Source organism: Lonchura striata, chromosome 1 (assembly GCF_050655825.1).
Source record: "Lonchura striata isolate lonStrDom1 chromosome 1, ASM5065582v1, whole genome shotgun sequence".
NCBI lineage: Eukaryota > Metazoa > Chordata > Aves > Passeriformes > Estrildidae > Lonchura > Lonchura striata.
In genome coordinates this window covers 62,930,880-62,958,635 of record NC_140703.1, presented here as the reverse complement: position 1 = coordinate 62,958,635, position 27,756 = coordinate 62,930,880, and the positions used below count along the sequence as shown (strand labels likewise).

The 27,756-nt window shown below is 38.9% G+C and overlaps 2 protein-coding genes across 7 annotated transcripts in view; both read left to right on the top strand.

Moving 5' to 3' along the window:
- The first annotated feature begins 330 nt into the window (after nucleotides 1-330).
- CPB2 (carboxypeptidase B2) lies at nucleotides 331-13,465 on the top strand. The gene is made up of 11 exons (XM_021528452.3): nucleotides 331-467; nucleotides 3,737-3,812; nucleotides 5,748-5,872; nucleotides 5,964-6,072; nucleotides 6,605-6,706; nucleotides 7,252-7,356; nucleotides 9,876-9,992; nucleotides 10,441-10,531; nucleotides 11,709-11,911; nucleotides 12,969-13,053; nucleotides 13,177-13,465. The coding sequence occupies exons 1-11, from the start codon at nucleotides 391-393 to the stop codon at nucleotides 13,359-13,361; spliced, it is 1,275 nt and encodes a 424-aa protein (XP_021384127.1). The 5' UTR covers nucleotides 331-390; the 3' UTR covers nucleotides 13,362-13,465.
- A 1,074-nt stretch (nucleotides 13,466-14,539) lies between these two features.
- Nucleotides 14,540-27,756, top strand: part of ZC3H13 (zinc finger CCCH-type containing 13) — a 45,591-nt gene continuing 32,374 nt past the window's right edge. The window contains exons 1-4 of one of the 6 annotated variants that reach the window (XM_021528454.4): nucleotides 14,732-14,908; nucleotides 20,730-20,852; nucleotides 21,288-21,397; nucleotides 26,750-26,861. In XM_021528454.4, coding sequence (XP_021384129.3) covers nucleotides 20,736-20,852; nucleotides 21,288-21,397; nucleotides 26,750-26,861 — 339 coding nt within the window. In that variant the 5' untranslated portion in view covers nucleotides 14,732-14,908; nucleotides 20,730-20,735. Of the gene's footprint in view, nucleotides 14,909-20,602; nucleotides 20,853-21,287; nucleotides 21,398-26,749; nucleotides 26,862-27,756 lie in introns of those variants that run through there. The other 5 variants (XM_085577370.1, XM_021528453.4, XM_085577384.1 and 2 more) reach the window with 5 other exon arrangements.

Sequence of the window (27,756 nt, the reverse complement as noted above, 5' to 3'; positions counted from 1 at the left end):
GCTTGACTGTGATGTCTTATAAGAGAGCTGGATGCACAGCATGCTGCTGGACCACCAGAAATACTAGAGGATTACAAAAGCTTTGTGCTTGTTGTCCAATCTTATGTCTGTGGTTTGTAGCTGCAATAAAATAAAAGGCTGAAATGACAAAGTGATTTGTCAATATGAAAATGTTCAAAATGTATTTTATCCTCTCGTACATGGATAACATCAGTGTGAGCAGCACCTCCCCAGGGAGCTTTGTCATATTGACTTAGCCACCAGGAGCTTGGGGTTGAAGTGAGAAGCAATATTAAATTTTAACTACTCTTTAAATAACATTTTTAAAATCAATAATGTGGGTCCTGAACCCTTGGCTTTCCTATTGCATTTGGTTTTGTTGTGAATGACATGAAGATGAAGTTTTACTTGCTCTTTTTCACCTTTTTTATCTTGGTTCCAGAGAAGTATGTCTTCACTATTCCAAGGTAAAGATCTACTGATGCTACTGGGCATTCTAGAGTGTAGTGGGTGGGAAAGCATTGATGCAAAATAATTCTGAGTTGTATGAGAAAACATTTGTCAAAGGCTGACATATATTTATTGCTCTTGTAATTGGATATGTGGTTCAATTTAACATAAAGATGGTAGGGGAAATGAAATTATTTTAAGTCTTCTTTGCATCCATAAATCCTATGTTTTTAATCATATTAAGACTACTCTTTTCAGTCTAAGTGCAAATCAATTCTGTTCATTCAGTACTTTTGAATGCCAATAAAGGGCATTTTGAAACTTAATAGGAAAAATAATTTGCTTCATTTGCCTTAAAACAAGATCTTAAATGAATTACTTCTTGAGGTAGAAAGAGAAACCATTTCAGAAAGTGCTACCAATCTGTTTTCTTTCCAAAGCAGCTTTTATGATGTTTTTTCCAGGCATAAATCATTTCTGAATAACCATTTGGTATTTGTACAATGTTTCAGAAGCAGCTTTATTGTTACCTATTGATAAACTTCAGAAATGCCCTGAAACCAAATGCTTTCTTAAAACATGAGAACATATGTCAGAGATGAAGACAGGCAAAGTGCTTTTATTTTCTGCCTGTACCACTGGTTTAAAAACCTGAAATGTTTTAATAAGTAGAACTAAAAGGATAAGTTCCTCATGTGGTGATTTTAAGCAAAGCTGAACAATTTAGGATTAAATACAACCTACTCCCAGAATTAAAATATCTACACAAATAAAATGTGAATTATTTCTCGTATCCCTTCTGTGATTTTGCACCACTCTGCAGACTTGTGAAAGATGACCACCATTGAGTTCACGCTTTTCCTCTCCCTTTGTGATGCAATCATATTTTGTTGTGGATTGCTATGGAAGTGTGAGGATTAAAGTAGGGGGAAACAAATGTGGGTTTAGGTGAATTCAGTGGAACAATGCTGTTCTGTGCTATTTGAAGATTTATTTATTTCATGTTTAAATAGAACACTGAATATCTGACTCTTAAAGAAGAATATGGTGATCCCCACTAGAAAGCAGGAGCCTAATCGCCCCAGCCCGTTATGAAAATGGCTAAAATAATGAGATTTATCTGATCAGATGAATTTTTACACAGCTTTGTGTAGGAATAAGTCCCCTTCATCTTTCTGTACAGCTAGTAGGCAAAAATAAGTGTATTTATAGGGCAATTAATTTCAGGTTAGCACACACATCTAAATTATCTCAGGTTAACCCAACCCCTAGGGTGCCTGTTTCTTTATTAAGATAGTGCCTAGCTCATATGAAGACATCAAGCCCACCTAAGATTAGCAGAAATGTAACTTATAGGGTAAGATCTGAGTAAGGTAGTGTGGGGATGGCAGCTGGATTTCTACCAAGAGGTAAAACAGAAAGGAAAAATATATGGGAAACAGGGACAGAGCTCAATGGGTCTCTGGCAGAACACTGGAAAAAGGAATGAGAAGGCTCTTTTCAAGGGCAAACTGAAAGCAATCAGGGAAGAGGGCAGGAGAACACAAAGAAAAGAGGTGAATTTGAGATGACCAGGTCCACCTGTCCAGGGGCAGCAGGCAGGGCAAAGAAACTGGGGATTGAGGCCTGATTCTGAGCTTGGTAATAAGGGTTTATAATTAAAATTTTTTGTCTGGGTGTTTTCTACAAAGAATGGGAAAAAAGACAGATGAAAGAGGGTACAATGCCAAAGAAAAGCAGAGCAGCTGAGAGGGGCAACAACTACAGTTTTGGCTGTTAATACTTGCTACACTGAAGTGCAGGGGCAGAATTCTGATCAGCTTATTCAGAGTATTCAGGTCTTATCACGAGAGCTAGGGAGGAATTGTAACAACCGTTCAGTACTTACCACACTTGGACAAAAAATTTGTGCAACAAATGGTGGGGTACAAATACACATCAGCTTCCCCATTATGGTGCTCTCAGGCTGTGGGAATCATGCAATGGAACCAGATGCAGCAAGCCTTTTTTTGGCTCCTGTGTGAAAAGACTACCTCAGCTATAAGAAGACATCAATTTTTAAAGTAGCCTCAAACACACACTTCAGAGTGCACTAAAGAAATAGGCAAACCGCCCACCTTGCCTATTCCTGATTGGTTTTTGATGTTCTGTCAAATGATGGTGGAGGCAAAAATAGGGTTGGCGTGTTGTTGGTTCTGCATGAGAAACAACAGTGATTGCTTGGAGCCTGGCTAAAAGTAAAGATGAATCACCTGGTTGCCAGATGCTGTCAGGTTTCTGCTTGAAATCAGTCACAGCAACAAGCTGTGACAATCATGTTATGCTGCTTGAAAACCCTAGTTTTGAGAGCCCTGCTTGTTTTCTCTTCAGGACAGCCTTTGCAGACAGGGCTGGCAGGGACTTTGATCATGCCTGGTTTATACAGTGCCTCCAGTTCCACGTGATTAAATGGCTGAGAGCCACCTCCACCAGGAAATGGAAAGAGGGTTCTGATATTCCCTGAGTCTCCTTCTTCTACACACACAAATTATTTTAATTACCTATACAATGCAATTCTTAACTACATGACTTGCAGGGCACTGATGATCAGGACTCAATGCAGAGTGCTGTTTTTTCTGAATTTCACTTCTGTCACCAACAGTGGCATCAGGCATGGAGTAGCTGGGAAGCACCATGTCATGTACAGCATGTCCAAACCATGGTTTTCAAATAGAAGGGGAATAGAATTTACTGGGGAAAGATGGGGAAGACAGTGGTACAGACCATCTGAAACAAAACCAGCAGAGGAACATATATAAGGACACCAGAAAAGCTTGACTGAAGTAGTAATGCACATCTAGAAAACATCATGTCTGTTTTTTGCCAAACCTGTGAGGGCTTTTGACAGACTGGGAGGGCTGATGTTTCTGCTGAATGGTGACCAAGAAGCTCAGGGCACAATAGGAGAGCCATCTTCCTGTTCTCATCTGGTTTTCAACTGCTGCTGCTGTGCTGTAGATTAGCTGGAGCTGGTGGCTGTAGTGCTGGTACCAGCTTCCAGGAGCAATCTCAGTGTTCAACAGTAAATATTGGTTACCAAAGCCCTGCACCATCTCTTGCATGGATTTTACTGATTAGTAGATGCAGAGGTTGGAACCAGATTCAGCATCTTCACTATTGGAGTGTCTTTGAGTTCATGGCACACAAGCCAGGGAAGATGAGAGAGGCCAAGCCTGCTTCTTCCCTTTTGCATGAACTGGAGCTGCTCCAAGTACCTGTGCTTTACCTAAATACCCTTGTTTTTCAGGGATGAAGTTTTGTGGGCTCTCCCACAAACCAATGAACAAGTTGAAGCTCTTCAGGATTTACTGAACACCACTGAGGTAAACAGATTATTCTGGCTCTCTGAACTCTAGGCCAAATTTTCCCCCCAAGTGCCCTAATACTGCTTCTCCCTCACAAGAAAGATCTAGCCCACTTTCATTCATTTGTTTTAATACATCAGCTCAGGAAATGCTTGATTTTAATTTCTCACTACCTTATGATTTACATGTGTTTACATAATGTTTCAGTAATGAATTATATCAAACTTTATATTTCTGCAATTGATTTTGTGTATTAAGGCACTGCAAAACTCAGAAAATACCAACACACAGTAAGTAGAAATATGTTTGCTAGAGAACCTCAGCACTTTTAACCAGTGTGATCATGACTTATATATGGCTTGCACACCTTTGAAGGTCAGGACTGGATTTTTGTGGTATTTTTTTAAAGGTAGCATCTAGAAGATAAAAATATCTTAAATAATATTTTTGTATTATTATTACTTCTATCTTTCATCATATAGAGGAGTATTTAATTAAATGGAGACATCTCTTTTCTTGTCCAATCATACCCTCCCAGTTTGAAGTCAACACTGCAACAAAAGTGTAACCATTCTTTCAATCAACATAATTTACAGGATGATTGAAGATGGGTTTCATATGACTGAGAGCTTTCAAAGGTGTCTATGCCCAGTCTTTCTCTGTCTTTCTTGGCTCCTATTCATTTCACGCCCACCCTAAAATCCTTCTGCTGTCCCTGCTAGCATGTTCTAATAATTATTTTAAGTTCTCAGAAACGTCTTGATAACCTTCCTTGCTGTTTTCCACCTTCAGAAGTCAAGTCACATTTACATCTCTTTTTCTGTACCAATATAAATCTCCACTCCTTCATCTTTTTTTTACTACTGTGATTCTTCACTTTCTTGTACACAGAAGCACCAAGAAGTCAGGAAGAAGAACTGCAGAATATTCAATGCAAAGAGGGCTTGTGGTATTTTCTTCCAAGTCCTTTATGGGAATATGCAAATGAAACATTTTTCATGGATTATAAACCAGACAATTTGTTTCTATTACTATAAACTGGGGAATCTAAAAGAAAAAAAACAGAACAGGAATGGCAAAGGGAAAGGGAAAGGGAAAGGGAAAGGGAAAGGGAAAGGGAAAGGGAAAGGGTAGGCACAGACAGTACCTCCCAACCAATTTTAATGGTTACCATTTATTGTTCAAGCAATAGTCCTTGTGCAACTGAACCATAAAGGAAAAAAATAAGCCCTATTGTCTGGTGACTTCGTGCTGTATGATACCCTAAAAATGCACCCAAGAATTATGCTGACTTTTTTCACACTCTAAATTTATGCCTAATTTACTATTAACTGTAATCCCCAGGTCTTTTTGTATTATTGGTTCTGAAGCTTCAGTCTTTTATTGAATATGCTGACTTCTGATTTTATTATTGTAAAATATTTAATTTTACCAAGAACAAACTAATTTTCTTACTTTTCTCCAATTTCTAATCTCTGTATTACTTCTTCAACTTGACTTATATTCAAACCCCTTCTGGCACTTATTTCTTCCCTGATCAAAGTCATCAAAGATTACAATAACTACAAAGCCTGGTCTGATCTTCATTAATTCTCCAAATACCCTCAGGGAAAATAACTCTCAGCACACTTGAAAACATGTAACATAATAACCAACTAAATATATCTATTATACTAGAAATACTATCTCAGAAAATGTTATGTTCTTGTCTTTGTTCTTGATTTATGAATTTCTGTGCAGAAGTCATTATAAACTTTTCTTAAATACACACATTTCACTTCCAGAAGTAGCAGAATGCTACACATCACAAGGAACATTAAACAGCTTGTTATGAGTGGTCTCTTAAATTGAAAACATATGCTTTGATTATTTCCAAAATGCTTATTAAATGATAGTAAGAATAATTTTTCTTTCCTCAGTAAAAAAAATAAAATGTTTTTGAAAACTTTGTAGGTCATTCTCTGGCAACCAGTTGTGGTTGAAAACATCCAGAAGGGCAAAGAAGTCCATTTCTATGTCAGGGCATCCAACATAAATAGCATAAAAGCTCAGTTAAGGCAACTGACCATCCAACACAAGTATGTATTTTTTATTTGTTGTCATGAATGATTCTGTAAAATCGTTTGTCATTTATTTAACAGGCGGTTGTGCTCTTCCTTTGTTATTCAGAGTCTTGCTGGGAGATGTTCAAGGAATTATTGAAAAACAGACTGCCAATGACACAGTCAATGCTCGTGGATCTTCCTCATACTATGAAAACTACCATTCAATGAAAGAAGTAAGCTGTTTTTGTTTTGAGCATGTGTAGATGCAAAGGGTGAAATTTATCTCACAGTTGAGAATGGATATAAAGGGAACTAAATCATCAGCAGTTAATAATTACCACTGTATTGCACAACAATTAAGATTTCTTTTTATTGTAACGTTTTCATAGAGATAGAAAGAAGCACCAGACAAAATCTCTCATACATGTATTGCCTCAAACTGTGGTTCAAAGACAGTAAATACAGAAGAAAAATGAAGTCACAAAACAAACATGTAAATATTTAAAACATGAAATCAATAACAATTGAACCAAATATAACTAAACAGGAATTTCAGGGCTACATTTGGACTGTGTTGTGGCTGCATTTTACTGCTGGTTTTAACAAAAATTAGAGTCAGGCATGTGGTAGGTGGGTTAAATTATTAGTTTTTCTTTCTCATCAGATAAAAATTTTGGGAAGTAGGATGAATTTAAATCTAGACTACTTTCAGGGAGGAAGCAAAACAATAAAAAGAAAATCCACTTACTAACTTAATCCTTGCAGATATATCATTGGATGGAGGCAGTAGTGCAAGTCCACTCTGATCTCCTCCAGAAAATATATATTGGATCATCCTATGAAAAGCGGCCGCTTTATGTTCTGAAGGTACACCTGTGACTTACTGCAAAAACTTTCCAAGTACTACTGTAAGCAAATGATGGGGTTTGGCCAGAACATTTCTTTAAATCTATTACCTACATTCTTATTTTTTGTGATTTTTAGAAGTCCCAAATTGTTCTAGTAAGATGCGTTACTGTTGCAAATGCATTTGACCAGATTAGGCTCCTCTCTGGGTCACAAGGAAGTTACCACATCTATGCCATCATGCAAAGGCATGAAATACTGGCATAGTGGATGCCCTCCTCTGTTGATGATGAAGCCAATCTAGTTTGTTGCCCTGCACAGCTGATGGAAGACTCATCTGACCTCAGCTCTTGCTGTCCTCTTGGTGCCTGTGTTAGGACTTTGCAAGCAGCCTGAATGGCTCTGACTGTATGCAAACCTAGCCAAAGGCTGCATCCTGGCCCAGGATCAGTCTGAGCTCTCCTTACAAGACAGATGCTTCTTCCATCTTGGTTACCTTTTCACTTCCACTTTTATGTGGTACCCTTTACAGTGGTGACATTTGAACACACTCTCTCTTTTGTCAGATTTCTAAAAGCAAGGAAAAATCAAAAAATGCCATATGGATTGACTGTGGTATCCACGCTAGAGAATGGATTTCTCCTGCTTTTTGCCTGTGGTTCACAGGTCATGTGAGTACATAACCACATCTGATTACTGTTTTCAAAGCAAAGCAAAAGATCTTGATGCCATTTACCTTTGTCCAATTGCATTGTAGGATCCATAAAGCCTTAATCAATTTACTCCCACAAGACCAACACATTATATTTATGTCTAAACTGCAAGCATAGCAGTGTGCGTGTATGTGTGTGTGTGTGTGCGTGTCAGTAGATAAGAGTACATGTGAAAAAAAGGTATTAGGAGCAAATGCAAAGGAGCTCAAATGTATTATTAAATATGAAAGAAACCTCAAAGTATGTGCAGCAAGTTCAACAGAGGCATTTATTGTTATGAACGGTCAGGGATGGAGAGGGCATGCAAGAAAAAGTACCAGTGTTTGGTAATCTACTAGGGCCATGTCTGTACTGCCGCGTGGACTGCTGGAGTGGTCTTGGCTCTGAGTCACGCAGCACATGGTGACTTGTGTCCATGTTACTGCAACTGGCACTGCCTGGAGCAGGTCAGAAGATACACAGGGTGAGCTCAAGCTGTCCTACAACCCTTGGCTCTTCTCTACATGCCTTCCTAGAGCCACAGGTACCCCACATTTACCTGCTCCAGACATGGCACAGCTCCACACCAGCAATCCACTGGCTGTGATGCATTACCCTCTGTGCTACTGCTCCTCCTGATTCCATGTTCTTTATTTCTGCTCCTTTTTTTTTTTTTTTTCTGGATTTGCAGAGAATAACCACATAAGCAAACTTCTTCTGAAGGTATTACCTTTGCTAGTGACACCCTCATGTCAGACCTCCAGAACATGACCAACAACACCCAGCTGTAGTACCTGTTCATGGTCATGAAGATCACTGATGGGTTGAGCCTGTGGATTAATCACTGATGGGACAGGCTTAGATCAACCAGCCTTGATATGTGGCCACAGACAAATAGGCACATTTTCTTTAGTATCTTTATTATCGACACTGCTCAGGAGAGGGAACAAAGGTGCACCAAAAGAAACAACATCCACCCTTTACAACTGGATTATAAAATAGATTGCCTGGGTCTTCTTTGAACTGAAAGCATCTCTTCTCAACTCCCTATGCTGAGCTGCTGACCCAGTCCCTGGTATGGACCAGGAAAAGGCTTCTGAGGCCTTTTTGGCCCAGACAAAGTTGCCCATTTTGCTCAGTTAATGTTCTGAGATATTTATTTATTATTACTTTTTCACAAAAGAAAAGTTCACAGTAAAAATAAACCATATGACACTGGACTTCAGTCACCAGTACTATAGTCAGAGAAACAACATAGACAAGTCCTTGAAATGTGAATTATGTTTTGGTCATGATGGAACTAAATAATGTGGTTGATTATGATAATAATAAAAAAATAAATGTATTTATTTTTGCTATCAGTCACAACTATAAAATCTCAATGCCTAAAACATTTGAAAGGATATTGCAGGAATTAGGGATGTATACAGCTGAATGGACCTTGTGACCCACTGATAATCCCAGCTTGCAAGGTTCCACTGAATAGAAATGCATTTGCCCTTTTCATGTTGCTCCAAATAATTACCAGCTGTGCTGTCATTTTGCCAGTGACATGTCCCTGCAGCATTTTTCAGAAGTAACAAGCTGAACATTTAGGTTCTCCATTCCTTTGATCTAATTTGTGTGGTTTAAATTCAAATTTTGTTTCTGTATCTCTTCATGAAGCAATGTTTTAAAATCTGACATTAATACATATCTGCACACATGCACTAAAATCATCAGCTCTCCCTAGCAAATCCTAGGCATTCTTTATAATGGGTCCACTTATTATAATTTAATTTTGTCGTTAAGATTGTACAAAGATTGACATTTCTCATTTAGTCAGAGGAAGCCCATTGCCTGAGGATAACTAGGAAGGATTTAAAATGAAAAAAGGTGATCTAAGTAAGGCATAAAGATAAAACAAGGATGATGAAGGACTTAGTCTACTCTAATAGTAACAAACCGACTCATCTAGATTAAAATTTATTTCTTTGTCATGGACCAACAACCAGGTTCGGTATCCCTAATGCCCTCAAAAGAAGCTGTGAGGCAAAATTAGCAATGTAGATCATACTGACTCTTGTCATACAGTTGCACTAAACTCACAATGCAACCAGAATAAATAATGTTATGTACAGCAGCCATTTGAAATATTACTTGTTATTTTGGAGCTTGCTGTATTTTGGGCAGGAGGGAAGGTTTCTATTACTTACACAGGCAGCAAAAGCTCAAACCTTCCTAATAATAGGCTTCATTTCTGTCTCATGACCACCCACTAACACTAAAGGACTGCAGTGTCTCTGACTGGCTGTATCAATTTTAACCTGTGGTGCTTCTGAGCAGAGAGCTTCTTTGCTGTTTAACCATTTCCATGACATGATGAACTTTATCAGACTCGGGTAGACTGCTCTGATAATTACACAATTATTTTACACATACCACCAGGTACCATTGCAGGAAGGTAAGAAAAATAACAATCAAAAGTGCTTTTAATATGTTTCCCCTGTGCTTTAAAGGCAATCCATGTGCGTGAGAGAGATCGGACCATGACAAGACTTCTGGAGCACTTTGATTTCTACATCATGCCTGTGATAAACGTGGATGGCTATGAATACACATGGAGCCACCCCTCTGTATGTAAACCTTCTTTGAAAGGTTGTTCAAGGTACTGATTTGCTGTTTATGGGAATTATCATTGTGCATGGTTAGGGCATAGTTATCATCCTGGAACTTCACATCCCAAACTTATTCTGTACTTGGAATTTCTGTATCCTTCCTCACAGAAAGTTGGATTTGTACTGCTAAACTCACATACCTAGCCAAACAGTATGTCTCCTGCCCTCCTTCCACAATCCAAATTCCATGGAAATCAGAATGTGATCACTTCTGATTCTACCCAACACTTCCTTTTATCACCCAGCCTTACTAGCAAGCAGACTGTTTTAGAATCTTCCGTGGTCTTCACTAGCACAGGACTGTATAGGTGCACATGAGAAGTCACATTTAACTAACCAGGGAGGCGGTGCATTGACTTTTCCAGCATTTTTTCCCTGAACATGGCTTGTGTGTCTCTTTCCATAGAATCGTCTGTGGAGAAAAAGCCGCTCCTCGCACGGTAACAGCAAGTGCATTGGTACTGACATGAACAGGAATTTTGATGCACACTGGTGTGGTAGGATATAATTTTCTTCCTATTGAACCCCTGCTTTTGGCCATTACAATTTTTGATTTTGAAAACATTTTCATCTACTGTTCCATGAAGTTAGTACAAAGACAAATGTAGCTGAGTATCTATTATGAACCAGTGAAATCTTTCCCAGCTTTAGATAATTCCTTCTGGGACTCAGGATTTTTCATCCCCAGATGACACACCATGGAATAACCTCTTCCCAGCACAACAGAGCCCCTTGCATCACACCATGACACACCTGGGGTGGCTGTAGGTGGGAAGAAAGAAAGAGGGAAGAGGTGGCCCTTGCCATGTCACCCAAGGCCTGCTGCACTATCCAGCTGAGTAGATGCTCCACTGTGGTATACCAACTGATCAGCTCAGTGATCCTTCCATAATGCCTAGCTGACCAAGATTTTTTTGGTCCTTAGTGATTCTTATGAAGACTATATTAAATTATGGCAGGCACTTTAGTACTTGTCAAGTTTTGTCCATAGTCTGCAGAATAGCTGCCTTAAAATGTTACCCTATCGATCAGATCTGACTTCACTCAGTGCTGACACTAAATTCCTAAATGTATTTCAGTCATTCTAGACCACTGCCAAACCATCCACAGCTGTTGTATCAAGAAAAACATGCATTTTCCCCCTGTAAAGATCTTGAACGCTTCCAGAAAGTTATTTGGTCTTATTCTGAAGACAGAAGTGGTGAATCCTATTTGTCGTCTTGATCATTTGTTCCAGTGTCAATTTTTCTTAAAAATTTTCATTTGTTTCCTCAGCTTCCCATTGGGAGTTTGCTTTCCCACAAAATTAAATAATAATGTAGGATTACCTTCTTCCTATAGTTCTTCTAGATTTTAAGATGTGATCTCTCAAACATGTGATGATTTTAAATGAAGAATATTCATCCTCTCGTCTAAGATTTTTTATCCAGTCTTTGAATGCTTTTTCCCTACATCTTCTCCTTGATTGTTTGTAAGAGCACAGTAGGTGAGAAATCCTGCTAGGCTTGCAGAGATTTCTACATGGATGCAAGTTCTTTCCATAGCATGGTGGAATCCATGATTTCTTGTGTATTAGCACCATACTCTGCTCTCATTTCATACTCTTACATTTTTCATGAACAGAAATGCAGAAGTGAAGAAATAAAGGAGTAAAACTGCATTTTTTTTTTAAAGGTCCAGGAGCATCTCACTCTGAATGCCAGGAGATATACTGTGGACCCTATCCAGAATCTGAGCCTGAAGTAAAAGCAGTGGCTCGCTTTGTCAGAGACCACAAGGACACCATTAAAGCCTACATAACCATGCACTCCTACTCCCAGTTGGTGTTGTTTCCATATTCTTACACTATGAACAAAAGCAAGGACCATGAAGAGCTGGTAAGTCTTCCCACCTCCAGAAGTTTCACACTTATCTCAGAACTATTCACCATCTTGGTCAATCTTGTAATGAGGGAATCACTATGCTGTGAAGATCAAGAATTAGGAAATTACATTTTTCTTGATGTCCTTAACAACTTTAAAAAGTCTGGGCTGGTCTAGTAGTGTGTAAGTCAGCAAGCTGCTTCTGAAGGCTACAGAAAAATGAAAATATTTATTCCAGATTGATTACACATCAACAACACTTAACATGTTGAAGCTGATGCTAGAAGAGCAGAGTCCTGTTGTTCTGGACGTCTTGAAAAGATACATATGTGCAAATTCTTCATTATGTTTTATGGTTTATATAAACTGTAAAATTAATTGGGTACATTACACTAAAACACCTTTTACATACCTAAGCAATGAGGTATTCTGGTGGATACTTACTACTTTTATTAAGGCTTTTGCTAGGGATACTTATTTAAAATTGTCTTAGTGGTAGGATGGAAAATATATCCTGTATATATAGAATTTTACTTTCTTGAACCACCAAATAACACAGCACAAACCCTCACTGAAAACAATGGAGTTCAAAACAGAACAGTTACTCTTTCCCTGTAAAGCAGAGAGAGGTGCACTGATTATTTATGGGCATTTCAGTCTTCTTCATGGTTTAAGAGCAGGGTTGTCTCAATTAAATTATTTTACTGCCATATTTGTCAATATTACTTAATTAAAGAGTGACTCAAGTACTGTGGCAGAAAATAAAAAAAATATGAGATGAATGAGAACAAATGGTTTGACAAGAATTTATTGCCAGAAGTGGGGATAAGGTCCCATCCATACTTTTTATCTGTCTACAGCAGAAATGCCATCTGTAGCATGGGCATATGCTGAAAACTTTTATCACATTTAGTGGGTTTTCTAGGACCTTTTATATGATTATGTGATTATTTTTATGTGAAATCCTGAGCACACTGTAAGTAAATTCTAACTGTGCACATTTTATCTGTTGTCACAAGGCCTTAAAGGTAATGGTTTTTAACCTTAAAGGTTATGTTTTGTTTAATTTCAGGAAAGTCTGGCACAAAAAGCAGCTAAAGCTATAAAGAGGACAACTTGGAAAACTTACAGACCTGGTGCTGGTGCACAAACAATCTGTAAGTATGACTTTACTGCAATGAAAGGCAAGACAGTATATCCTTGCTAGCATCAGAAGAAAGCTTTTGAATAGAAAAAGTTATGGTTTCAGGCAATTTTTCTATTTTCCCTTCCTCACATAGATTTAGCTCCTGGAGGATCTGACGACTGGGCTTATGATCTTGGCATTAAATATTCTTTTACCTTTGAGCTTCGGGACACAGGAACTTACGGATTTTTGCTTCCTCCTCGAGAAATCAAGCCAACTTGCTTAGAAGCACTTTCTGCTGTCAAAGAGATAGCTCAGCACGTTCTGCAAAATTTGTGATGTTGAATATAATTTATTCCAGCATGACTGCAGCTAGTTACTTATGAAAATGTAATAAAAAACAAGCTTGCTCCTTTATTAAACTTCTTTCTACATAGGCAAAACTCTAGAATGACTGTACCCCCTGTATTTTAAAACACATCAGTTTTTTTCAGCCATACTTATATACCTATATCTACAATGGTAGCTCACTGCACCACAAGAGTAATAGAGAGAGCACAGTGTAAGGGGAAAAAAAGCACGTATGTCCCACTAGGTAGTGGGAACTTCAGATGAAAGGGTCTCTGACACAGGGCACACTTGGCAGACTCCATCCATAGAAGAGATTCCCCCATTTAGGTAATTTGTGTTATTGTAGGATTTCATTACAAGAGAACAGCCCTACTTACCACATCCCCTGTGAAAGAGGAAGGGTGGTCACAGCAATCGAGGAGCACAAGTGGCCAAACCACCAAGCGGCAGCACCCAGAGGCTGCTCCACTGCAACTAGCCGAGCCCATTCACCCGGCAGCCAAGGGCTTGTCGCAGCACAGCTCTGGCCTGAAGGCTCTGTAAGGTGACGGGACAAGGGGCAATGGTTTTAAAACAAAACTGGGCAGGTTTAGACTAAGAAAGAAGGTTTTTTTACAGTAAGGGTGGTGTGGCACTGGCACAGATTGCGCAGAGGGGTGGTGGAATGTTTCCCATCCCTGGAAACATTTATGGACAGGTTGGATGAAGCTCTGAGCAACCTGCTGTACTTGAAGCTCATGGAAACACAGATTCATTGAGACTGGGAAAGACCTCTGAGATCATTGAGTCCAAGGTACAATCCAACACCACCCTGTCAATGAGACCAGGGCACTGAGTGTCATGTGCAGTATTTTCTTAAACACCACCCAGTATAGTGATTCCACCACCTCCCTAGGCTTCCATTCCAATGTTTAATCATCCCTTTTGTGAAGAATTGCATTCCTAATGTACAACTTGAATCTCCACTGGTGCAGCTTAATACCGGGTCTTCTCATCCTGTAACTTGCTGCCAGGGAGAAGGCCTGGCTAAATCTCCCGTCAGGTGACCGTAGGGAGCGATAAGGTCACGCCGAGCCCCACCTAGGCTGAACAGCCCGGCTCCCTCAGCCGCTCCTCACGGCACTCCCGCCCCATTGCCCCGCCCCGCGGGCGGAGCCGGCGCCCGCCCCGCCCTCCCCAAGATGGCGGCGGCGCCGCTTCCGCCCTTCCCGCCGCCGCCCTCCCACCTGCGACGTCACCGCCGCCGTCATCGCCGTCATCATCGGCGGCGGCGCGGGCGGCGCGAGGGCCGCCGGGAAGGGCGCGCGGAGGCGGTGGCGGCGGCGGCGCTCCCCCGACGGCTGTCCCGGCGCGCGGGGCGGGAGCGGCGGGTCCGCGGGGGCGCGCGCCGCTCCGCGCGCTCCTCCCCCTCCTGCCCGCGCCGCTCCGCGCTCAGGCCCGGGAGGACGGACCCCCCCCTCGCCCCCTCCCACCCTCTCCGCCCCGGGCGGCGGCGGAGGAGGCGGCGGGGAGCGGCTCGGCAGCGCAAGGAGCAGGTGAGTGCGGCGGGGCGGCCGCGGGCGCGGAGGTGAGGTGGGGTGGGGTGGGGAGGCGGGGCGGGTCCCCGTGTTCCCTTCCCCCGGCCCGCGGCGGCCGGGCCCCGGGCGCGCTGGGCCTGCGGAGCGCAGCGGCGGGGAAGGGCCGCGCTCCCGCCCAGCTCGGCGCTCGGTGCGCGGCCGGGGGCGGTCCGGGGCTCCCCGAGGAGGGGCGGGGCGAACGCCGTGTGCCCGGGGCCGTGCCGTCAGGCGGTGGTCGAGCTGGAGTCTGCTCCCCGTATAGTCGGGTATTCCTGATCGTGGGGTTTTTGGTTGGATTTTGGTGGTGTTTGGGATTTTTCTTCCACTTCAAGTAGTGCTCTTCTCCCGCTCTCTGGCAGTAAAATAGTTTCTGCTCTAATGTGCTCTAGAGGGACTGCTAATTTGGCTTGTGTGAATTCACGCATCGCCATTCCTTCAGGTAGCGGCTACAGCTAGCTCCCATCCCTTCCAGAACTTGTAGCCGGGCACGGTGGGTCGGTGTGTTATGGGTGGTCTACTTAGGGCCTCGCCTTTGGCTTCTCGATGGATTCTCACTCCACCGTTGATTTCTTGTCAGCCTTCTGCAAGAGTGCTTGAAGGTCAGGTGTTTGGCTCTCAGTGAGCACCAGCACTTCCGAGGGATCTTGGGCTGGTGATGGAACACTCACGGTTCCTCTGTGCAGACAGGAGTGGACACACTCAGCCCATTACTTGAAAACTAAAGAAGTGTGGTTTATGTGGCTGTGCCCAAGATAATACACCCTGCTTCTCAGCAGGTTTGCTGAGAGTGACGGCATGCTGAAGTGCTGATCCAGCTCACAGATCGGAGGTAATATAGAGTAAGGCAGAGTGAACTTGGACCTGTCCGCACCAGTCTGCACAGAGCGTCCATTAGTCTGGGGAAACATCTTCTTTGAGTATGAAGTCTTTGTTAGACAAGGCATGGAATATTCTGTACTTCCTGGTATGGTACTGTGGCCTGATGTTTTTATTCACCTGTGGAGAGCCAACCATGATTTTATACTTGTGCAAACATAATTAGCAGTTTCTTATTGCTACTAATAGAGAATATCATATGTGAAACTAGAGGGGTAGGTTCAAGTTACTATGGTGATGGGCTACCAGCAAGGAGTTTTAAAATTTGGATTAATTTCTAGTTTTGTGTCAAACAGGCTTATCTGTGTGAGTATTTAATTGCTCTTTTGGAAGGTTCACTATTAATGCATTTTACCACTTTTAGTAATATTTTTAGGTAGTAAACCCAAGGAGCTTCTTCAAATATTGCTATTTAATTAGTGATGTGACATGGAAGTATTAATATTGTAATAGGACCCAAAATGTTATCAGATAAAAGCTTTTCATTTTAAAAAGTGCAGGGAACCATTCTCAAAGCTGCTATTTAGTTTTCAACACATATTTAGCTTATCAAGGAGTATTAATAATGAGTTTGTATCTGAACATATGTAGAACTTCGAGGTAATTTTGCTTGTTATTTGAAATATTATTTATTATTTATTGGCATATTATGTATCTCTTCACAGGTAGGATTTTCGGAAGTGATGTTGTGTGTAACTTGTGTGTGGTGTGGTGTGCATGCGCAGACATTGACGTGCTTATGAGTGATGTTTTGGACTTCCTAAAGAGATTTTTATCTCCTTAAATGCTTTTTTGTTTTTGAACATTACTTTTGTTCTGTTACATCTCAGTTTCAAGTTTTCCTGTAGAATCCTTCAGGATTCATTTTTTCAGGTGGCTGGATTAGGTTTTTGTAACAGAAGACCAGATGTTGCAGATATCTCTTGATTTTGACTTATGTAGTACCGCACTGATTATGAAGAAAAATGTTAAGCATGCTTGACACCAAAATATAAGAATATTGATAATAAAAAATACAGAATTTCAGTGAATGCTGTCAATCATATCATGCCTCATTGATTTCCGTTCATTGGCAGAGCTCAATAGGTGCACTCACTTCTCTCAAGTCTGTCACATTTTAGATTATTAATGAAAATAACACTCTGTGATATGTTCTCCTTCGAATGGTAGTGTAATTAATGTCATTAACAGATTGTCTCTCGCCCTGGGAAAGTTACTTCCTTTAAAGAATAACATGGATGAATCTGTGAATGAGTTATCCTAGTGTTATAGTATTTCTAATTTATTTTAAAGGTTGTTGTGGATCTTATTTATGCATGGAAAAGTGAAAATTTACAGTTAAAATTTTAGGTATAGAGTTTATTTTAGGAGAATAAAGTTAACTTTGCTTAGTTTCAGAAATTTCATTCTGTTTCAGAAGTAGCAGAAAGTTCAGTGCCCCCAGGTAGAGTCAGCAGTGCAATGTCATGTACCTGAAATAGAGAAGTGCATAATATTCTGCTTAGAATTATTATTTTTTTTAATCCTGGTAGTAATTATTTGAAATGTTGAGAGTGCTTAAGGCTCAGTCCACATTGGTACTCATGGCTGTCCAATCCCACATTAGTTTTTGATAAGGAGATGGTAATTCAGAGGCACAGACATCTGATGGAAAGTCACTGCACTGGCCATCATCATGGGATGGATAACAGGACTGTGATCATCAGTGGTAAAAGAGCAGAAGGTGAAAATGTTTCAGAAGGGGAATCTTTATGGGATATTCCATTTAAATTGTTATTGGTTGTCCATTAATGTGCAGTCTGAGAAATTTGGAAATTAAACATGTCATTTTTTCCCCCTTACAGTACTTGTTTGTGAGCAAGGAACCTTCTCAGAAACAAAAAACCTACTGTTAATCCATCTAAGATTTTCAATACTGTTTTAATAGTCTCTTTATTTTTCCAACTCACTTGGTCCTCAAAGAATGAAAATGGGACTGACTGCATTTGCAAACACAGTCTCTGAAATGCATAGTTTGACAAAGTGAAATTCCTCAGTTTGCCTCAGAATAATGTGTCTGTACTCTAATCCTGCAGCTTTTGATACCATCTATATTCACTGAACAGTGGAATTGCAGTTCTTGTTACATGAGCGAGGCCCTCGTGATAATAGGTGCATACAGAAAGTAATGTGCTGTGCACTCACAGCATGCTGGGTTTGTTTCTTTAGAGTAATCTATCATGAAATACCTCTTCTGTTAATAAAGGATCTGTGGTTAATTGCAAACTGGTAGATACGGGCCAGAATACGAGGATAGAACTGATAGATTGCTACCCGAAATGGCGCAGGTTTTTGTTTCTCATTTTAAGTTGTTGTTTTTTTTTTTTTTTTTAAATATGGGGTTTTACAAACTTTAGAAGGTTTAGGATTAAATGGTATTCTTCTTAATTTCCATATGCAAAAATACAGAGAAAAAAGCAGTTGGAATTAAATTATGTGTTCAGTTAGGATGATGTTGCCCCTTCCTTCTCTCCACGTTTGTAACTCCTTTTAAGCCTAGTCATCATCATAACTTCCTATACAAGTTAATTCCAAAAAGGTGCTGAATTCTGGGTAAAAATTAACATTTAAAATGAAAGTTTTGCCTCTGTTTCTTTGAAAATAAAAGTACATTGGAATTGAGGCAAAATGAATGTGATTTTTCTGTGTGCTGCTACGATGTCACTGTGTACTTGTGTATTAGACTCATCTCTCCTTCATGTGTTGAACCCTCTCCCTATGCCATTGCCAGTGTTGTTTATCTAACTTTTTATTTCAAATATGGCTCTTCTAACTGTAAATATTTAATCCAAATTAGGCATTTGTTATACAATTGTCTTATTAAAAATGCTTTTGCATGTGTCAGTTGATTTTTATATCTTCTATTGAAAGAATGTGACTATGTGAAATGTAGAGATTTAATATTTTTTTTCTGAAAATTTGTGAGAATCCTGAAATGGAAGGGTGCTTAGCTAGGTGAGATGTGGTATTGTTTTGCTTTCTAACTTTAATGGTTTATCCTGTCAGACTTTTTAACTATTGCTGCACATTGAGCTGTCCACAATGACTCCTAATTATTTTTCTCAGAAGACTGGACTAATTTGGTCCCATCAAATATTTAGACAAAATCATTTCTCCTTGTGTGCATTGCATTATATTTATTTGCATTTCATCTGCTGTTCTATTATTCAATTCTCTAACTCAGTTAGATCTTTCTGGAAATCTCTGTTCTCCGCAGTTCTTACTAACCCAAATAATTTCATACTACTGGAAATTCTAATGTTTGACTGTCTGCTTCCACTAATTGATGTTAACCATTGTTTTTAATGTTTGGTATACACCGTATGGTTAACTTCTACCCTCCCTGGACATCTTGGTTAATGTCTTGATTATCTGAGCCTTTTTTATGAGGTAAAAATCTTCAGATAATCAGAGCCTTGAAGGAGTCAGTAGAGCAGAGGTCTACCGAGAAATGTCACATACACAATGTAAGCTTTCTTTCTTCTGTTGTTTATAAAGGTGCTGAAGTGCTTCACAAGAGCTTCAACACAGCATTTTCTTTGTAGAAAATGCACACGTGTCGGACTCCTAGGGAAATCTTGTTGTGGAAATAACAATAGGGTTCAGATAATGAAGTGTCCACACTTTTACATGATAATATTTTGTTTCTCTGAAATGTAACCTTACCATATGGATACTGTGGGAACATATTGCTGATCAGATGGTGAAAATGTGTATTAATCCTCTTTGATGGATGTTAGTTTAAATGTGTATTATTCTGGCTTTATGGATGAACTTTGTCATTTGTAACCTGTTTGTGTATGAGATCGTTTGTGTGTGTGTGTTTTAAATGCGGTGACGTGTGCTTAGGAGCAGAAGAGACAGCAGCAGAAGGGTAGGGGATTAGCATTTGGCTAATCATGTTCTACGGGTTAATGAGGGTGATGGCACATTGCAGTACAACAGAGCTGTGTTTTGGAGCTGTATAAAAATTGTTGAGCACCTAGCAGGTGTTTCCAAATGGATTTTATTTTTGTTTTCATCAAATAGAATGTAAAGAATGTGCATTAGTTTTTGAGGCCCATTTTGTCCTTTTTGTGCAATCTGTCTGTAGTGCTAAATATATATGTTCCTTTTTTTTTTCTTTAAATATATTGTGGTTTTTTTCACTATAACTCCTTCCTTTCTCAGGTAAGATGTGGCTTCTTGTTTATCAAAGTTATGGTATATTTCCTTTAAAATATTTTTTTTTTTCTTAATGAGAAGGAGCTACTTTTTTAGCAGATTAAGAAATAAGTCATCATTATGGAGTAATTTTTTTTCCTAAACTCATGTAATTCCATATAGTTGTAGAAATCAGACTGATAACACAGGCTGTGGATGATAGTGAGATGGCTTTCAGTAGGTTGTCATACACAAAAAGGGAGGAAAAAATAAAAAGGTCTCATTTTTAAAAATTTGTTTCAAGACTGGGAGGTGTTTTTAATGGTTGGAACTGGTTTCTGAGAGGTTGGTGAAATGACATTAAAGATTCTATTCATTTTAAGTCACTTGAATTTGTGCACCAAAAATACATGATGAAAGAAAGCATCTGTCCTGTGTGGTGTTTGCTGCCTAAATTAATAACATGTCATATGATCTTTCCCAAGGGGAAGCTGAAGAATCCAAAGCTGGTCATGAAATAAAATCAAAAATTATCGTTACTGGTGTTCAGCTGACTAGTTCAAGTCAGAAATATTCTGTATTATTAGATACATTTCACTTATTTATTACTTCTTTTTCTTTCTTCATTGCCTCTGCAGCAACTCTTGCAATGTATTTCATTCTATTTTATTCATATGAGTTCAGTGTCAATAGCCCCAAACTGAAGGATTTTACAGTTTTGCTTTTTTTTTGGTTGAAGTAGTACAAAATGTCAAAAATTAGAAGGAAGGTCACAGTGGAAAATACCAAGACCATATCCGATAGCACATCCCGAAGACCCAGTGTGTTTGAAAGGCTTGGACCCAGCACTGGAAGTACTGCAGAGGTGAGTTTTAAAAGTGTTCTTCTTTTCTTCCCCACCCCAGCATCTTCTTTTCCAGGATTTATGTGGTGGGAAAGAGTAGCTCACAAGCATCAAATGCTCAGTTGTTGTTGAGGTTAAGTAAAGGTGAAAAGAACTCCTTAACATATGGATGTCCAACATACTAATACTAGAATTTTCAAATACTGTGTGTTGTGCCAGCTTCTGGATAGAGTAGTGTTACTGTGCATATTAATAATGTTTCCACCAACCTAAATTTTTCTCTGCCAGACCTGATGCTCTTTGTTGATTATTTTTTTAATCAATTATATTACTGGTGGACAGAAATTACAGATAAATGGGACTTAATGTGTAGTCATTTGTTTGTTCTGCCACACTCACACCAATGGTATTTCCAGAAAGGAGTGTGAAATTCACCCAGTAATGTCTGTCTCTTAGACACAGTGCCGTAACTGGCTGAAGACTGGCAACTGCCTCTATGGGAACACATGTAGATTCGTACATGGCCCTTCACCACGAGGTAAAGGCTATAGCAGCAGTTATAGAAGGTAAATCAAGAACTCACTTTGAATTCTTCACATGCTGTAGGAAAATAGCTTTTGCAATTCTGTCTTTTGTTTGTTTTCTTTTTTTTTAAGTGAAATGCTGTGGTGTGCCTACTTGTGTGTTATATCAATAACCAATTGCCTTATGAAGCTGCTTAAAACAATTATTTTGGCAATGTGCAGGGTTTTTGTGTGTATACAGCTTTAAAAAAATGAATAGTTGACTAGATGCAGATTAACTATATATTACTTGAAATGGGAAGTTCAAGTGCCTTAGTACTTTGTTTTTGACAGAGTACCACTGCTTTCTGGTGTACTTTTCTGTCCTGTACTAAACTGTTGGTTTGCAATTACAGTGGTGCTCACACTCACAGCCTTTCTGCCTTTACTATGTTGTGTGTCTATCCTTTCTTTCATGTTATGAGAAAACTTCAAAACATGGCTTTGTGACTTTTTCTGTCAGATATTGAAAAATGTCCTGTATTATAGAGGGAGATCAAAAAAATTACCTAATTTTTAAAAAGATAATTTTTTTTATTATATGTCTCTTCGTATGTTTCTAAAATTTAATTTTTTTTCAACTGTCCTTTGTGTGCCATAATGCCTAACTTGACTGAAACCAAGTATGGCAGCAATCTTGTAGTGTTCTTGCTATAAAGGACAGAAAGATGTCATAGTTTTAGCATAGTATCCCTTTCTGTGAAGGCTTTGTTTACAATTTATGAACAGCTGTCCTTCATAATGCCAGTAATACCTATAGATTATGGATGGGCACACTGAAGCATGAAAGAGTAAAGCAACAACAGGAAAGCTGGCATGAGGTTAGGGTTGTGTGTTTGGTTCTTTTTTGTATTCCTATGGCATGCTTCTAGGGTGATCTTGACTTTGCTTGTTTGATTTTCCAACGCTTCTAAGGTGGTAGCAGCTGGAATACAAAATACATCACTGAGTTTAATGTTTCTTTTGGTGTGTAAAAATTTTACTCTGTTCTGCGCTGAGTGTTCCAAATGAATAAAGTAAGTGATTTACTGGTAGGGATTAAATTTTAAAAGTGTTAAAATGTCATTTTCTCCTTGCCTTCAGTGTTTGAAACATTCAGTGCATAGTTCTGCTTGGTCATTTGAAGAAAAGTGACATTTCTTTTAATGAAAGCTGTGTTTCTGCTTCACTGTCACTGTTGACATTTAAGAAAAACATTTATTTCCTTCTTATTGCTAACTTTTTTACTCTTTTTACTAAGACTGTATGAAAACTCAAAGGACAAATCTTCCTGCTTATTTGCTTGGCGCATTCAACATTTAATAAAGGTGTTCTTCAAAGTAAAAAGGGGGAGGAAGCCCACCACCCCACACACCCACCAAAATGGACAAATGAAAGAGCTGTGCCTGTCTTCAAAAGTTTCCATTAATAGCTCTTGGCCAGGCATAGGAAAAGCTGCTACATAATATGTACATAATAAAATGGTGGCATTTTCATGCCATTTAACATTAGAGAGATTTTCACAAATGTTATCCAGGCATTTCAAATGCAATTTTATTTGCTTCAGGCAAGCCAAACTAATGCTGCTTCTGCATCAGTTCACTTAAAGCAATATTCTTGTTCAAGTGTCTGGGATAGCAGAATGGCAGCGTTTCTGCATATGTTCAGTCACAACTGCCAGGGAAGTCTCATCTGCTTTGCAGGGAGTTGGGTAGGACAGAGCATGTCTTGCTGCCTTTCTGTCTTCATGCCTTCTGCCTCGATACCTACCTGCAGTCAATCCTGTTGTTAATGGTTTTATCTGACCATAATACCTCCCATAGTTCAAAACATCACCAGATAGTAGGAAAACTTGAGTTTGAAGTATGATAAAGATTGTTCCATTTTAGCACTAATGCTGCCTCTCACAGCATGAATTATAATCTCGTTATAAAAATAAAACCTAACATGTTTTTACATTAAGCTTACCTGATTATGGTATTAGAAATTCAGTATTAGACCTGCCAGTCTTCCCAACATCAGAATTAAGGAGAAGCTAACTGTGAGCTCTGTGTAAACGTGCTGTCCCACTAGGAATTTTGCTCTTTCTGCACTTGTAGATTGTTGGTTAGTTGCTTGGCAGCTTCCTGTCTGGCTCTTCCATGCAATTGTCAGGATCTATGCCATTGCTGGGCCCTTTTCTTAGTCTGACTTTTTCTCTTTATTTGGGATCATCACACTGCATTCAAAAACCAAACCAAGCCAGCAGTCATACTAGGAAAGAATATATGGGTTTTGAAAATTCCAAATGTAGGAAACTGGAAAACAGGATAGTGTTTCTTAAGCAGTTATAATGTGTACATAATACACGAATATTGGTCATCTGCCTCTATGCACATATCTGCTCTCACACGGGTACACAGAGATATCCTCAGGTATATGTGTTGCAAGGTGTGCCTGTTGTTGGATTCTTGTTCCTGGCGCTTTTAAGAAGTACAGGAGCAAAGGAAAGCACTTTCTGAATGTTCATTTCCTAAATGCCGTTGAGCATGGAGAACTGAACTGTTGCAGGAAGTAATGCTGTTTAAAATCACTTAACTGCTTTAGATTTTGCAATGAGGAAATTCCTCATTTTAGGCCTTATTTAAAAGATGGGCCCAGCTCAAAATATTAAAAAGAAATTGCATAATGCCTTTTGTGTGAAAGGTTCTGGCAGTTGCAGTCTAGCCACATCATCTTAAACTGCACAGGTAATTTGTGTTGATCTGTTGAAGTTCAACAGTGAGCATGACCTGGAATAACCAAAGATCCCTTTTGGAGTGGGCTGGGGAAAAGTTACATAGAATGAAGCTGTGATACACATAAAAAAAAAATCAGGTAGTAGACCAGACAAAGCATCTGAAAACAGTTATTGCTTCCTGAGTAATTATTTCTTAAAGTTTGACTAATTGTCAATCTTATTAGAGTTTTTGGATGGTTTTGATGTGTTTGGGGAAGGAGAGATAGGGTGATTACCATGACTTTGCTTTGGTGTTCTAAAGCTGAAAAAGGTTGGCCCACCACCAGCAAAACCAAACAAAAAATTGTCCAGCAAACCCCAGCCCTGAATGTGTAGCTTTTAAATTTGTGGTTTTTTTCATAGCTTATATAATATTTAAGTAGATTTGAGGAATGCTTTAGGGCAATACCTTTTTTTTAGCATAGGAGGAAAGAAAACATTTATTAATTGATGGTAAAAGAGTTTGGATACTTTGTTTTTTACTCCAACCTATAACTTAAAAGAAAAATATTATAATGTCAGATGTCACTCTATAAGGTACATGAGCTGCACTCAGTGCATGTTCTCTTGCTTTCTCCTTCAGCTAATGGGATTTTTTCCTGAAAGTATTCCTCTCAAGGAACAATATTACAAATGCATTATTGATAACGTTACTGCCTTTTAACTTAATTTTCAGTTTCACTAATCCAAATCTTTTGTATTTGTAGCTTAAATATTATTAAAAATTAAGGTGTTGAATTGCACTTTAATGCTGAAAGACAGGCAGTTTATTTGTTGAGGTAGCTGATGGTGAATGCTTCAGAGAGTTGTGGTAAAGAGTCACCTTTTTAATATGAGGGGACGGGAAAAATACTTTGAATTATGACCTCTACTAAATCCAGACACTTTAAAGATCATATAGTTATGCATGCAAAGAAGATAACTTATATTTGTATGCTGGTTATTATTTGATCCTTAATGATGAAAAAAGCAGAGCTCTACTCTTCTGTACATTTCCTCTGATCTAGATGGACCTGTACTTAAAATTTCATGGAGAATTAAATGCATTAAAAATGAGAGCAGTCACTGGTCTTTGTCTCTGTAGGTCCTCATATATTTAACCTTATGATGCAGTTTAAAGAATTAAATATAGGAAACTGTGCAGGGGAGGAAATGTTAAAAAAAAAGACTTTTTCAAATATGTGCAGATTGAAAATGAAATGGTATTAAATTTTTGTATACATTGTGAAAGACAGTTTACCCTTTATTTATAATGTGATAGGATGAGTGGCAGAAACTACTTTCTCGATGGAAACTGATTCAGTCTGAAAAAAAAAATGCAAATTTCATTATTCATATATTACGCATAAGTTTTCTAATCAAAAGACAGCATTAGTATCTTTTTATGATTCTTTAGTGTTAACTGATAGTCACAGATGTAGTACTTGTATACAACCATTTCACAGAAAAGTCTGTCGTTACAGCCAACAGCCATCACAGAAGTACTAAACTTAATGTCAAGCCAAATGTATAAGAAGAGAAAATTTGTTTTCTTGAACTGATCTTTCAGTTCTGAAACAGTTCCTACATTCCCTTAGCTTAGGAATTTGTTTGAATCACAGAATGGTTTGGGTTGGAAGGCACCCTAAGGATACCTGGTTCCAACCCCCCTGCCATGGGCAGGGATACCTTCCACTCCACCAGAGTGCTCAGGATGGGGATGTTGTGGGTTGTGGATGGGGCATCCACAACTTTCCTGGGCAACCTGTGCCAGTCCCTGACCAATGCAGTGGTTGTTCTCTTCCAACCCATACGGGGTGAATGAACTCATGAATTCATACTAAGAGGTGGCAAAATTACATTAGTGTAGGATGTTCCTTCCACATCACAGTAATATCTTTTACAGAAACTATATCATAAAGGTGCATGACAAGCAGAGTTCATCCAGTATTTTGCAATTAAATAATGAAATAGTTATTACTGCAAGATGGAAAATGCAAGTGGCCTCCAAGAGTTCATTTCTGATTCATCTCTTGTAGCAGTGTTTTCCTGTATAGCAGCCTCACCTAGACCATGGGAGGCTGGTGCTTAGGTTACCTCTGCTCCTCTGCTTGCAGATTTCATCCACATTCATTGTTGTGCTTCTCTGTGACTGTCATTGTTAGCCTGTAGTAGTTTGATTCTGCATTAATTGTGATTTTAAATATATATATGTTATATATAGAGAGAGACACTTATGTACTATATATAAAAGTTGTTGCAGCTTAGATTAAGGAGAAGGCTAAATCTCCAAATATTTGGTAGGAGTGATTGTGAAATACATCTGCATGATGGTCAGAAAAAGGTTATTTATTCTGGATGGGAAGCTGATCTGGAGTAGTAACTGAGTAATGCCATATATACATACAAATAATTTTTCTTCTTAGAGTCCAGTCTTCCTTGACTTTCTGAAAGGATTGTGATTTTTCTAATGCTTAAGCCCTTTAGAATGGAATATTTTCTTACTCATCCACCTTGCAGCTGGGTGGGAGGTTTAGATTTTTCTGGATATACTAATAAAATAATAATTGAAAGACAGATAATATTCCTTTAAAAATAGTCCCATAGAACTGGTTATATTGTGTTTCTGTATTATGTAGGTCACCAGAAAGACCCACTGGAGATCTTCGGGAAAGAATGAAGAACAAACGTCAAGATGTTGAGGCAGAGCCACAGAAACGAAGTACAGAGGAATCATCCTCTCCTGTTAGGGTAAGAGTGGAGTTTGCAGAACTCCAGAATCCCTCAGTAACAATTGGGCAGTGTGTCCTAGAAATGTTATTGTTGTGACTTGTAATATTGAAAATGTTTTAAAGAACTGATCATTTTGTACATAGCATATCACATTTTATGTTATGAAGTGTCTTAACAATTGTATTGTTTTGCAATTTTGTAGTGCTTTCTTGTCTTTTGGTTCCCAAAGATCTTATAAACCCCTCAGACTTAAAATGTGTTATAAATACTGATAAACAGGTATTTAATAACAGTGCAGACTCTTTGAATATTACCAAGAAAGTATACTAACCATTGTTTCAGTCGTCCACTATTTTCCCCCCAACACTTATTCATATCCCTTGTATACATGCATCCTGACTTAAGTTGTTCACCCCAAATTTGCTTTTGATGAAACCATGCAGTTACAATTGTGCAGGTTCATTTTGACTTCCTCCTCACATACTCATCAGGCACCCCAACTGGTCAATTAATGGATTTTGCAAAAAATTCATTATTGTTCATATTTTGTAAACATCTTTCTGCAACCCTGTGGCCCTCAAATATCAAAATTTAATTATTTTTAAATTGTGTTATCTGTTTCTGATGTTACAAACAAATAGGGATAGAGTTCGTAGTGTGACCCTGTACCTGTGTAGCAGTAGCGCCACTGTATTCCTGTTTAAGACCATCTTAATATGAATAATTTTTTAAAGGTTTTATTTGTGAAACATCAGTTTTACCTCTGCAGGTATTGACAATGTTCAATCATTTCCTCTTGGTCTGTTCCTACTTGCTGTGTAAAATGAATTTTATATGTCAGCTGTAAATAAATCAGCAGCAGCTGCTATCATTAAAATTAACAGAATGGCTTACCTTCCAATCATGTTTTCAG